This window comes from Erpetoichthys calabaricus, chromosome 11, assembly GCF_900747795.2.
Source record: "Erpetoichthys calabaricus chromosome 11, fErpCal1.3, whole genome shotgun sequence".
Taxonomy (NCBI): Eukaryota; Metazoa; Chordata; class Cladistia; order Polypteriformes; family Polypteridae; genus Erpetoichthys; species Erpetoichthys calabaricus.
Window position 1 is genome coordinate 38296847 of NC_041404.2, and position 14493 is coordinate 38311339.

Sequence of the window (14493 nt, forward strand, 5' to 3'; positions counted from 1 at the left end):
TGTATATTTTTATAAACACCATCAGTGACTGTATTTTATGCTGTAAGCATATCAGAAATGTCTTGTGCAAACCTTCATCCTATGATACAGTGCCATACCTATATGGGAGGTCACTTTAAAAAATAAGGTACTTAATTTCATTGGTGGTGCACAGTACCTGAGCAACGAAATTTCTTTCCCTTGACCTGGCTGATGCGTTTGTTGGCGAGACGGCGTGGGTGGCTGCAACGGGCTCCACTTGTCTCAATTGGGTTGTCTTCGAGATAGTCAGCTAACCATTTCAGGTGGCAGTCACACACAAAAGGATTTTGTGCCAAATGTCTGTAGAAAGAAAATGAAGACAATGCACAGCTTGGCCATTAAGATATGCCATGAAAATCAAAGCAATTCATATAAATCCAGATTATCTGTACTGATAACTAAATACAATGACATGGAACATATACAGAATGTAATAGACTTTATTGTTAATCTTGCACCAAAACCCATCTTTTAATTGTCAATAAAGCAAATGACAAGGTGGCACAGGAGTTTGCACAAACTCCACACCTCTTCAAAGACATTGGTTCCCACTTTGGTCCACTCACTGTGTGGAGTTTGTACTTTCTTTTGGCATCTCCTGTTTTTTCCCCATGTATTCTGATTTCCACACCATAAAAATATACATGTTAGAATAATTGGAACTTTGTGTGAGTTTAGCGTGAAAGTTTGCATGACTGTGCACCAAGATGGACCACCAATTCATCAATGATTCGTTTCAGCCCTGCACTCAATACTACTTGCACCTAATGACACTGTAATGGAAATCATCAGTAAAATAGACAGATTATATCAAGTGGAAGGACAGCACAGTGGTGACCACTGATTTTGTACAATATGTATCAGGAAACCACAGTCTGTTCTCAGCACAGACACAGTCTTTGTGCAGTGAACCCATTCTCCCAGTATCCAGGGCCTGAATTTCATTTGTGATAGTGAAGAAGGGGGGATTTTCCCCCAATGTCAACAACAATTAGGGTGTTGGGGGTGTGGAGAGGGTATTATATTGCTTTGAAGCAGATTTCAGTATTGGCTTAATAAAGAAAAAAATGATTTACCGATAGACTACTTATTCTTTTTTCTAGATAGATAGATAGATAGATAGATAGATAGATAGATAGATAGATAGATAGATAGATAGATAGATACTTTATTAATCCCAGGGGGAAATTCACATCTAATCATGTGTATGTACTGTACTGTTTATTCATATGATGTGTTCTATTCTGTAACTGAAAAAAAAAGCTGTTTACAATCAATACTAAAAAATAAAAACTCAAATACTATTATATTACAGCCACATTAGTTAGTGAACACCAAGATTACTGACAAATTCTTCAGGGCTTCTTTTGTAACAACACATTTAGCTTCCGTGGCGTAGCGCGCTAAGATTTGACTCTTAGAGCGCAGCAGCTTTGCCATGCCTCACAGACCTGAGTTTGATTCCCCGCTGGGGATGAAGTGTTGCTTTTTGTGAATTTCCCCTTGGGATTAATAAAGTATGTATGTATGTATGTATGTATGTATGTATGTATGTATGTATGTATGTATGTATGTATGTATGTATGTATGTATGTATGTATGCATGCATGCATGCATCTATCTATCTATCTATCTATCTATCTATCTATCTATCTATCTATCTATCTATCTATCTATCTATCTATCTATCTATCTATCTATCACACTTCAAATCAGCTCTGTCAGGTTTATGATGTTTGCTGTTCTGGGGTGTATGTTTGTATAATTATGTAGAGGAAACATTAGCAAGTTACTAAATATAATAATAATAAAATTAAATGGAAAAGTCAAATCAATGAAAATATCATGTCATGTAATTTTCTGCGCAAGGCAGGAGCAAACCCTGGACAATGCGCTAGTAATTAATAAAGTTTAATAAAGATTAATAAAGTATCTATCTATCTATCTATCTATCTATCTATCTATCTATCTATCTATCTATCTATCTATCTATCTATCTATCTATCTATCTATCTATCTATCTATCTATCTATCTATCTATCTAGTCCATCGTAGGACGGACACTCGCACACACACACACCAGCTACACACTAGGGCCAATGTAGTGTGTCCAATTCACCTATCCTGCATATCTTTGGACAGTGGGAGGAAACTTGAGCACTTACATGGAAATCCATGCTGACACAGGGGAGAACATGTAAACACTGCACAGTGAGGAGCTATAACCCAAAACATTAAATGTCACTTTTACATGATGCTTCAATTTTCCAACTCTGTTCCTCCTTTTTTACATTTGTAAAGCTTCAACACAACCTTCATGAAACTTTTTAATTGAAGATGAATCAATTATTTTACAATTACTCTAGTTGTTGTTTTCATGGGGCCTCACATAAGTAATCTGGACTAAAGTAATTAAATTGGACTGACATTAATTGCATAAATCACTCATTACTCATAACTGAATACTTTCACTATGTTTATCATATTTTAGTTGTTATCCTACTGAACAACAGCACAAATTTAGTGTTTACTGATTCATCTTTCAGCAATGAATTATGCAGTTCCGCTAACAGTATAGTTTTATGAGTTTGCTTGTCTTTGAATTGCATGTCATATCATTACCTTGAGCTTCAATGAGCTGATCCACATAAATGTCTGGTTAATGTGGAGGCTTTAAAACATCAACCAAAAAAATGTATTATAGAATGAATATATGGATCAGCTCATTTTGATAGCTTTGTAGATCTACCACAGCTACAGAGACAGACACTTGTTTTGTAACATGTCTCGATTTGTACTTCACATAATTACAGTTGGTACTGCCTTAATGGATTTCTACTTGCAGGAGAAAAAATTAAAAATTACTACTAAGACTCAAAACTTCTAATGTGTTAAATATTTAGGGAACTTTAGATAACATTAATATTAAGACACAGGTGTATTAAAAGAATATAACATTTACCTGTGTGCTGATTGGTGTACATTTAAATGCTTCTTGACTGTGTTACATAAATAAACATACTTTATTTATGATTACTGCTTTATTATTTTAGTTTGTCTGTCACAGTAAACTGATTAAGTGCACTTGTCTGACTTCCTCAACCTTGTTGTAATAAAGGATGTCCATCTTTGGGTTCATTTATAATGGTGACTCTTGACTATTCTTTATTTACAAAGTGATTTTCTCTAACACTGATGACTGATATTTGCCTTATACTCTATGAGTAAGTGTGGATGTCTAAACTAGGAAAAGGGGAGTATGGTGTCCTGTCCAAAGCTGGTTCCTGCCTTGCACCCAGTGCACTAGATAAGCTGGTAAAAAATGGATAAATGTTTGAACAGACGACTATAGCCGTGTCCATCCCATTAGAGCATGAATGCAAATGTCCATTTTCTTATAAGGGCTGTGTATATTAAAACACCTTTATTCACTTTGTTATTTGTAACTCAATAATCAAATATGTGACACTACAAGTTAAAACGACCACAATTCACAGTTGATCAGTCATGTCATTGAACTCTAAAAGGATACATTTGTATTTTATTTTCAAAATATTCCCATAATGGGATAAAAGTTGTAGTAATGAACAAGTTATATTTGTATTTATACTAGGGGGCTTCACTCCCTGCTCACTTCGCTCGCCAACCCCCGTATTTGGTTTTCCGGATACACACTTTTAAGATTTTTTTTTTCTTTGAATTGTTGCTATTTCATTAGTTTCACTTTTATTTCAGAACTTCTGTAAAAACAATATTTGTAATCTTGCGAGTCCCAATATGCTGAATCTTTTTAATGAGGTCAGGACAGTTTTCTCTGTTTGGAATTTCAGCACAAACAAAACGATCGACATCATCAGCATTTAATAATTTTTTTTGACAAAGTAACAAAGTAGGTAGAGTTCTGCATTGGACTCCTGTCTGTAAAGTCGTGCTATTATCCTCTCACAGTTCCAAAAGTACATGGGGTTACCAAGGTGATACCCCAGCTTTTGTTTAGGTTTTTGTACAAGGGCTAGACAGAACGTTTTTGACTCCTGGGGTAAATTTAGGTTTTTAAATAAGCAGACAGATAAATATATATACATTAACAAAGTAACCAATAAATGCATGTGCGGTAAACTCCGTTTTTGAAATTCTCAAGATTCTTTATTTGTCACATGCATAGTTATACAGGACAACACACAGTGAAATGCATCCTGATCCGCTTATCAAAAACTGTGCAAAGTTAGAAGAATATCAGTTAGATTAACAAAAAGTCATAGACTGAAAGATAACAGTATAGTAGAACATAATAAATAAGTAAAATTATGTGAATAAAGTAGAATTAAGTGTTAAGGTGCAATAGTGTAGTAATTATTGTGCAAAACCAAAGTTAGACTGGTGTATAGTTTAATGAGGCAGTTTGTTTGTTTGCACTACTGTGATTTTTACTTCTTTATATTTTCTATTTTTCCTACTTTCATATCCTTTAACTTTCTCCACATGTGTATAGTGCCAACGTTTTTTTTTTTTTTTGAGCCTTTCTAATTTCCCTGGTTTCATAGTCTCTAACCTGCTCTGCATGTGTTTAGCGCCAACGTTTGTAAACGTCTTTATGAAGTTCTACTTTGTCTTTTACTCACTGTCATTTAATTCTGAGCCGGATTGGACGTGCTTTTTTTTCAATTCCACTTGTTCCGGGCTGATAATTGCTTTCCTTATTTTGTGAATTTGCACCTCGATTATTCTTTTTAGCTCTTTTTCCTGTCCAACGCATTTGAGTCTCTTTTCTCCGTGCTTTTCTTTCTTCTTCATTTAATTGTCGACGTTTCATTTCTACCCTATTCATTTCATTTCTACCCTATTCATTTCTACCATATTGACCTTATACACTTTATATGCACTGAGAGCCCTGGTGCTGTGTGTGCTGCATGACTGCCTTTACACTACTGATTTGTTTTTTGATATTGCTTGTAAGTAGGGTGTGTCTTGCAACACTCTCGTTCTATGTTCCCGTGAGACGCACCGTGGCAGGTCTCTTTCGTCTCGCGGGTCTTTAAATTATCTTCTGAGAAAGATCACGTATCGTAGACTATCAGGACAGGGGACAGGATTTCTTTTTATAATAGATAGATTATATTTAAGTTATAAATAACAGGCATGATTTCTACATTCCCAGGTTGAAATTTAAGCCCTACAGGCAACCTATAATATACAAATTTCTGTTTTCCTGTAGTTGTTTAAGTTTCTGAACTATGAAAATCCACAGATATGAATTTTTACCATTGATTAGAAGATTATAATAAAGAATAAATGACTAAAAGCCATGAGGACTTTAGGGTTAAAATCCTGCAGACAGAGACAGGAATAATCTTTTGATTACAGAGTATATATTATAATATACTACTCCATGAAAAGCTGCTGTGGTCTGCATGCAGACCTTTAAGTATGAGGTACAGAGCTCTAAGGAACATTGTAAATGGGTACAAAAAAATATTTTAATAACTTACACTTCAGTTGTCTTTTTTCATATTATATGTAATAATAATATTAATTAGAATGCAAAGTGCACTAAATGTTGTTCCTGTGTAACTCTGTTACTAAGTGTTTAATGTGGGTAGTGGATCTTATGTTATAAATACATGCAGTATTTAAATTCATTCTATTAAATTAATCACAAGTCTTTATTTATCTGTTTGAATTTATTTATTGTCTGTAGGAAATTATTGGTTTATTTCTCCCTGTTCCAAATATGTTAAGAACTGAGGCTATAATGCTTTATACAACAGACAGATTTAATCCTAGAAAACATGAAGCATGAACAGGGGGACATATTTATGCTGTCATAAAAAACAAAAGAAAAGAAAAAGGAAAGAATAAAAAAATGCTGCCTGCATTGCGGCTCACGCTCTCAACAAGGACTGCTAAAAATCTGCTAAGCCAGCATGTGTTAAAGATAATAGGAGGTACTAAATAGCACATCAAGGATTTGAAAAGTTTCAACTACTGTTATTAAACAGAGAAGTGAGTTATATTACTGGTGGTAAGGTGGTGCAGTGGTTAATGCTGCTGCCTCATAACTTCAGACTATTTCTGCATTAAAATCTGAACATACTCATTATATGCATGGACATTCTGCCCATGTCTTCATATGTTTTTTTCCCTATGCAATATTAATTACTCCTGCAGGGGTACACAGGTAATGGTTATTGATAATCCTAAATTAACCTGACATGAATGAGTGTGCTCTGTAGGTCCTCCTTTGCACCAAATTCTGCTAGAACAAGCTATGTCCCCTGGATTAAGGTTAAGACAGGGAATGATTAAGGTGTAATTAAGTAAGAAAGTAGAAACATTTTATGCTTACAGACACAGAGTGGTTCTCTATCATGAGAGGAGTTGAGAGGAAGAGTCAAGCAAGACACCATAGGCATGTAAAAGAGAAATGTTGAAGTCTGGTGGTACTCACAGTGTTTGGATGGCCCTCAGTGGAGCAAACAGCCCTTTACTGATGGTTTGCAGCTTATTGTCATATAGAGAAAGCAGATTGAGATTCTGGAGGTCCTGGAAGGTATTCACACGTAAGCAATTGATTTTGTTTGCATTGAGAAGCCTGAACAGCAAAGAGAAAGAACACTGCATGTAATGTATCCTTTGATGTGAACAAATTCATAAATGCTTCCACAAAATTCAAATGTTACTTAATAACCAGAACAGTGATATGCAAATATCTTCTTTTATTTACATTATAATAAAAACTTGTGCCTTTTGCACTCTATATTGAAGACACATTATTAAATACAACCAAATGCCCTGCAAGCAGCCCTTTTTCTAATCTGAAAACCAAGTTCAGGGTCATTAGGGCCTAAGAATGTCATATCAGCATCATGTGATTTAAATAGGATGCCAATCTACTAAAGGACATTTAGTGGATTGTCCCACTATGATTAATGCAGGGGCAACTTACAATCATTAGTCAACGTAACCTGTATATTGATGGAGACATGATAGAAAAGCACAGTTTCAATTGAAAATCACACATAGGCAAAAGAAGCACCTGGAACAGGCAAATAAAAAGACTTTACACTGAAGGTTATGTGGGGCTACACAAAAACTTTTTAATCAAAAGCTTTATATCTTAAATTTTGTTATTATTGTGAGTGTAAGCCAAAGCTATACAAAAACCAATACAGAGAGAGATCTGGCCTTTTATATAAGGATGTACCATGCATGTATTTTTATTAACTGATTAAACTGAAAGTTTACACTTCTCTGTTTAAAATATAGGATATGGCAGTTTAAGGTGATCGATCAGCTTTAAGGTTTTTATTTTATTGCAATTATAGTTTTGGATGTTCAAAAGAAGTAGTAGCCCATGGTTCCACAAATATCTCAACCCTCTTACTATTATTGTAGCCCAGACTAAACACAAGACATCTCCCTTTTTTGCCTGTGTTGGCCAATGTGATTCAGTGATGTTGTGAAGAGTTATGAGTACTAATGTTCCTTTTGAAACGCTCCTTGGTCTGCTGCTGGCAGATGGCAAGAATCTATTTATTTCTTTATTTGAATAGAGAGCATCTGAGTTTTTATTTCCTTCCTCAAACGAGCAGTGGGTGTTGCTTTGACTTTCATTTAAAGTTGAAATAGATGAAGAGGCAAACAAATATTTACAAATTCTGTTACTAAGAAATAAGCAATAAGGGACCAGATGGAATTTTCTACCTCAATTCAAACACATGCAACAATACTTATTTCTGAACAAAATGCAATACATGATTGCCATATGTACCCTGTAAGTCTTCTATTGTAATGCCAGAATAAAAAGGCATCTCTACTACAAAATATTAGTTACATATTATTAATAATGTTTGCAAATAATATGTTTAATATTGTTTTTTTACATTTAATGATTTGCATCAATTAAATGATTTCTTCTCTTTTTAAAGTCTTTCGGAGTCCAGTGTGCGTATATATTTATACACAAATATAACAAAACCTGCTTATCTGTCTATAGAGGACTATAACAATTCTGTCTTATATAACACATTTCCTGCCTGATTTCCATTTTCTACATTGCATAGTTCTATGATAGTAATTTTCATATCATGTCAGTTATTTCTTCTATCTATCTATCTATCTATCTATCTATCTATCTATCTATCTATCTATCTATCTATCTATCTATCTATCTATCTATCTATCTATCTATCTAGTAAACTCTCAGGCTGTGCATTTAAACATACGTAACACTATCGGTTGTAATGGCTGTGCACAATTACTTAACCTCACAGATCATTCAATTAAAAAATTACTTTAAAGTTTTGTTCCTTTATTAATACATGAATGGATATTATTACATAAAATAAGTAGAATATGTATTTAGTGTGTTGACTTCTAGAAATATGAATCGCTTCAAATGATGTTTACCATTTACTACTAACTCACTTAATATGACCCATTAGATTAAACTTTAAAAGTTTTAATAGCTGAATTAAGTTGGAATTATCCACATCATCATGCCTTGTGGGTGTATCGTCATGTGGGGTCTGGCTTTTACAATGTGTATAAATGCAATGAGAAGTCAAGCAAAATGACACCTTTTATTGGCTAACTAAAAAGATTACAATATGCAAGCTTTTGTGGCAGCTCAGGCCCCTTCTTCAAATGTTAAATTAGAAGTGTGTCTCTAATTAAGAATGTACAACATAAACCACAACTGAACGTCAATTCTTAAGTGTAAGAAATTACTTACAGCAACTGGAGTGAGACAAGTCCATCAAAAAGGCCCTTAGGAATATCAGCAATCTTGTTCCCATAAAGCACCCTACAGAGAAGAGAGGACGGTATTGTTACCACTGACAACAGGCTTTCTTCCCTTTACTCATATAGAGTATTACATGGTTTAAACAGAAAAATATTCTGCTCATTAATGTACTAAATGATTTACTTAGCCATTAATCTGAGTGTCGCACCAACACTGATATATGGCAAATTACTCGAGATGATTCACATTATGAAACAGAGTTAGAAACTTTACTGAGTTTGATGAAAATTGTTAGAAACAGTAAAAAGAAACACTTTGATTTATTAGAAGGTCTCTTCAGATTACTATGCTCATGCTTTGTAAAGACGAAGGTGAGCTCAAAAAACAAGAGTCATAAACAACTTTGCCATACCAGCTGTATCTTACAGCCTTACAATGCCAGAATGGGGAAGATCTGAGATCAACAACGTTAATCAAAACAGAAGATAGACATTCACTGTTGGAGAACTTCATAATCTTAAGGTAGGTCATAAAAGACTCCATATTAAAGAGAGAGATGATAGCTTTGACATTCAAAGAATTAGAGTTAGCATGCAATCTTGGTCTCAGTGAACTAGACAAAGACTAATTTATCAATTTGGTCAAAGAATGAAATAAGAACAAACAACTCTCAAGAAGAAAGCAAAAGAGATAAAACAAAAAAGTGTCTAACAGTGGAGACTATAGTTTCACTTAAACAACCAGCTAGGTCTAGACAGGCATGGAAAAAAGTAGCACTAAGGCTACATCCACACTACCACATTTAAAATTTAAATACAGAGATTGTAAACCAAAATAATCTCCATCCACATTCACTTTCGCTTACAAAAGAATCCCTGTCCATACTGAAATGCCCCAAAACGCATATGACAGTAACCTTCGCTAACACTGGGCACACACGCATTGGTGGCATGTCCTTGAAGGGATCATGTAGTGAAAAATTCAGAGTCCCATGAAAATCAGATTCCTGTGTGCTTTATATGCTCTTTCAAAACTTTGAGAACGTATTCAGAGAATAGAAAAAGAAAAATTCTTTAAGAACTGAATTTCCCCCATGTCAAGTTAATGCACTAATTACAGTTGAACGTAACAGTCTTCAGAACTGGTGTTGGTAATCTTGCCATTAAATAAAAATAAAGCAAACTAAAAAGGAACACTTAAAAAAAAAGTGTTTAGCTCAAAGTTCATTTGCAAGATGATTGATTATAAGCAGTCCACAGTGCATTTTATAACAAAAAACATTTGTCAAACAAATAAATGAATGAACCCATATTGTCACTTTACTGCATTGTGCTTTCGTGTCTCTCTCTGCTGCATTATATCCATACTGTTAAACATTTTGTTATTAATTTTGTTGTGGATTGCACTCCTTCTACCTTAGCAGATTAAGTTTAAATAATAAAGTTCATTAGAGGCTATGAAATGAGTTATTTGCAATTTGATTTTCACAGATCTCTGGTGTTTTCACTATGCCGCCAACTACGGGATTTATTATAAAAACGTAGCAATGAGCAGGATCCAATCAGGAAAAGGCCATCAAATAAGCACGAACCAATCAGAGTCCAATTTGCGTATTTCAGGAAACTGCATTTATGTCCATCCACACCAAAAAGCAGACACTACGGTTTTAGATGTATTTGGCTCTGGAGAATGTTTTTAAAAGTCTTCATTTTCAGGGATCAAAAATGACGGGGTAGTGTGGACGATAGGTGAAAAATGTAGACAGATGTATCTGTTTTAAATGAAAACACATTAGTGTGGCCAGGCCTATGAGAAGAACCAATAAACTGAAGTTTAATGAAAAATCTAGAAACAACAAATGTTTTCCAATTATATATATTGTAAAAGAGAGAAAGAGAGAGAGACAGAGAGAGAGAGAGACAGACAGACAGGCAAAAAGATGGGCCAAACACTCACCACCAGATACCACTAATAATAAGCAGGAAGATGCTAATCAACAGCAAAAGTTATATTTGCAACAAGATACAAGAACATATACGCCTTATAGCACTCACCTTTAAAAATTAATTCAGCCATACAAAGGTTTAGTTCCCTGTTAATTAGTAATTCATTTCTGAGGATGTGATCGTTAACTCTTGCCCTATCAAACAGGACAAGTCTGCTCAAATTAACTTTACCATCTTGTCAAAATCATGCAGATATATGAAATATCTTCAGAATGTGTCAATGTAACTGCCACTTTGGCCTTTTAACTTCTCATTTTGCAAACAGGAGTGCAGCTGAAATTAAGCAGGTTTGCCTTGGGTGTTTTGACATGGTGGTATTGATGGATTATTGTAAGGAAACTAACCCGAAGATCGTTAGGTTAGGTAAAAATCACAGTCAGTAAGAAACAAGTCAAAGACAGAAAAAAAAAAAGAAACAAGAAGGCAATCATGAGAATCAGAGATCAAAAAGGAAATTAAAACTGAAAATGTGACACTACATGAGCCTACTTGGATTTGAAGCTAACTATGCTAAAATTCAAGTGAATGAGTTTTGTGTACTAAGGGATAAGGTATAATGTGGCTGCCACAATTTTTCTAGCATCATGTCCCTTAATGTAATTAATCCCAATCACATGAATCATTAAACTGCATTACATAAACAAAGAAACAGAATGGGGATAAAATAAAACTTTACTAACTTGCTCTGAAATGATCATATGAGCTCATAAACAAATCCTACAGGGTAAAAAAAAAACAATAAAATAACCCAAAATACAGCCTCTCAAAAACTGAGATCTTAAGAAACTGGGCTCACACTGTACAGAACAGCGCATTGACAAAAGAGCACTGTGACAAATGGGTGGCATAAAAATGAGTGCTAGTAAGGCATTATTATACTCTGCCATTTCTGTTTGTACTAGCTCCTTCTAGTGTCTTCCAGTACTGTTTTCTTGTCTCTAATTATGCTACAGTTTTAATCTTAACTAACATTTGAATTTGTCATTTGAACACTTCGCTGTAATTTTGTCATGTGTGAGGGATTGCCGGCCATTTATTCTGGCCAACACCTCCAAGCCGCCGGGTGGAGCCCTACCTGCAACATAGGGATGCCCCGAGTTCCAGCAGGGCATCATGGACTATGGAGTTTTAATACACAGCCCTGCTGGATAACGTCGGGGCCGCCAGGAGTCGCTGCAGGGAGGCTCACAGAGTGCTACGTGCCCTATAACCCAGAAGTGCGTCATAAACACATGACCGGAAGGAACAACGTGCTTCCGGGGTGAAGAAGTGGAGTTTTTATATGACCTGGAAGTGTTCCTAGTCACGTGGACAGAAAGGGTGAAACACTTCCAGGTCAAGGACTATAAAAGGACTATGGGAAATCCCAGACGTCGAGCTGAGCAGGCTGGAAGGGTGGCAACGCGTCTGGGAGAGGAGGATTGGTTATTATAGTGTATAGATTATTGATTGTATGAGTAGTATGGAGTGGAGGGTGCTTTGTGCACATTATTATAAAATAAATAATAATTGGATTTTTACCCAGTGTTTAGAGTGGTACCTGAGGGTTCAAGAGGTCGATAGGGGCCTCATCTGTGACACATGTTATATAAAAAAACTATACAATGTTATGTGCTATTAAAGGAACTATATAAAATAAAAACTGAAGATGATAAATGTGTCCTGGGGTAGGCTGTTGTCCCATTCTAGTTTAATTTCTTCTCTGTAACACTAGATTAAGCAACAGAACTTGCTGTGAGTCTGAAATAATAAGAAGAGATTCAGAAAACATGTTGATGGAGGGATGGAGAGACAGAATATAGCGAGTTTCTTTCTTACTTAAAGGAAAACAAAAAATGTGAAATCCATGTTTTGAAATCCAAGTACCGTCTCAGTTTCTTTTTTTTATTTTTATAAATGATATTTGAAGAAAATGGCATTTGTCGCAGATGGCCAAGACTCTTACCTGGCTGGGACATGTTTATTTTATCTCCCCAGGGACGCTAGAGGGCAGCCCCACTAGGTTGCTATGGAACCACGGACTCCCGCAGGGCATACTAGGAGTTGGAGTTCGCTTCAGCCCTGTTGGGTTCTGTGGCAGCTGCCAGGGGGAGCTGCAGAGCCCTACTTTGGGCTTCTGTTGCCCCTGGGAGTGATTCCAGACATCCCTAATGTGCAACTTGAAAAGAGCCTAGCTGCCACTATCCTGGGAGCCAGAGTCGGGAGGAGAAGGAGGACAAACCTTGCCAGAGGAGGAGTGGAGGTGGAAAGAAAGAGAAAGAGAGAGAAGAAAAGAAGAGAGATGACTGTGTTTGATTGCGCTGTTTTGGTGCTTCTGTACTATGCTGCTGAGGGGAACAATTTGGGAAGTGTTCTATACCATGAAATAAATGGATGCTGTGTTGTTAAACTTGTGCCTGGTGTCTGTCTGTGTCAAGTTTGGGTGTCTGGTGCGCCTCCTGCAGGCCATACATTCCATACCATGAAGTAGAATTTATACAAGAAAGAAAATAACATTACATACAATCAACTTGAACTTAACAAAACAGAATTCAACTCATTTTCTAAAGTTCTGTTTCTGGTTGGAATAATGTTGCACTGCGTTTATGAGAATTGCTAAATTACTGAAAATTTGTCTAATAGCAATTTGTTAAGTATTCACCACAACATGATGCTACTATAGTACGATGTTAACAAAGTCATGAAACTCTACAGTGAAGACACTGAAATCAAGTAAAGCAGATAGATGTGTACTTACAAGGAAACAAGGGAACGCAGCCCATGGAATGCATCAGCAGCAATATCCACAATCTGATTTTTACTTATATCTCTGTGAACAGGAAGGAGTCAAGGGATTCAAACATTAGAAAGTAAATGCCTTAAAGGCACAATTATTCAGAGGCATTGTGTTAGTCATTCTTCAATAAACACCACATTTCTGAATTTGGCTTACTAGCTCTGAATGCTTTATTTATTTAAGTTCCACAACAATATTTGCCATACACTGTTACCATTTTTAACAATAAAAGGAAATATTACATTTTTGTGTGTTGTTTATTTTCATTAATGCCATAAAATACAACACAAGTAAATCTTATACATACAAGATAGACCCAAAGGTGTAATTGGGGCTTTGTCTTCGCATTTTTACTACAGAGTATTTACATAATTACAATACAGCTAATCACCTAAGCTAGTAAGTCTAGAATTGTTAGAATAAGAAACATGAGATTAGAAAAAGTAATGTTTAGTTTTGTATCACATTTAAAATTATTTAAAGACAATGAAAATTACGAGAAAAAGAAGGTGAAATATTTGACTGGTTGGTATGTTTAGCTGCTGACTGATATGTTTAATTATGTCCTTCATCCATTGTGTGATTCCCCTAATTTCAATTAAATGGTCAATGAGTAACAAAGTGTATCTTGGCTGGCTTGGAAGTAAGGTAGGAGCTACAAGTTGTAATCACTCGCACTTCCATATTCAGCCAAATTAACCAGTTTAAAACACCTAATTAATCTAACAATCAACTTTTTGAGAAAAAACAGAAAAATTTGTGTCAGGATTTGAATCCAAGACTGCGTATGTGTGGGACAGCAGGGCTAGAAACTGTCCAACTATACCAGAATTGGCTTATCCACAATAATGGAGAAATCATACAAACTAACAAACATTTATTCAGCACAGTGAAGAGCAATGAAGAAGTTGTATCCATCATTTATAGCAATAACATGCCTGAAT

General features: G+C 35.4%; 1 protein-coding gene across 2 annotated transcripts in view; it reads right to left on the reverse strand.

Moving 5' to 3' along the window:
• slit3 (slit homolog 3 (Drosophila)) overlaps window positions 1-14493 on the reverse strand; it is a 566711-nt gene that overhangs the window by 111774 nt on the left and 440444 nt on the right. For both annotated transcript variants that reach the window (XM_028812973.2, XM_051933851.1), the window contains 4 exons: window positions 13511-13582; window positions 8756-8827; window positions 6470-6613; window positions 158-321 (listed from right to left, as the gene is read on the reverse strand). In XM_028812973.2, coding sequence (XP_028668806.1) covers window positions 158-321; window positions 6470-6613; window positions 8756-8827; window positions 13511-13582 — 452 coding nt within the window. The remainder of the gene's footprint in view (window positions 1-157; window positions 322-6469; window positions 6614-8755; window positions 8828-13510; window positions 13583-14493) is intronic.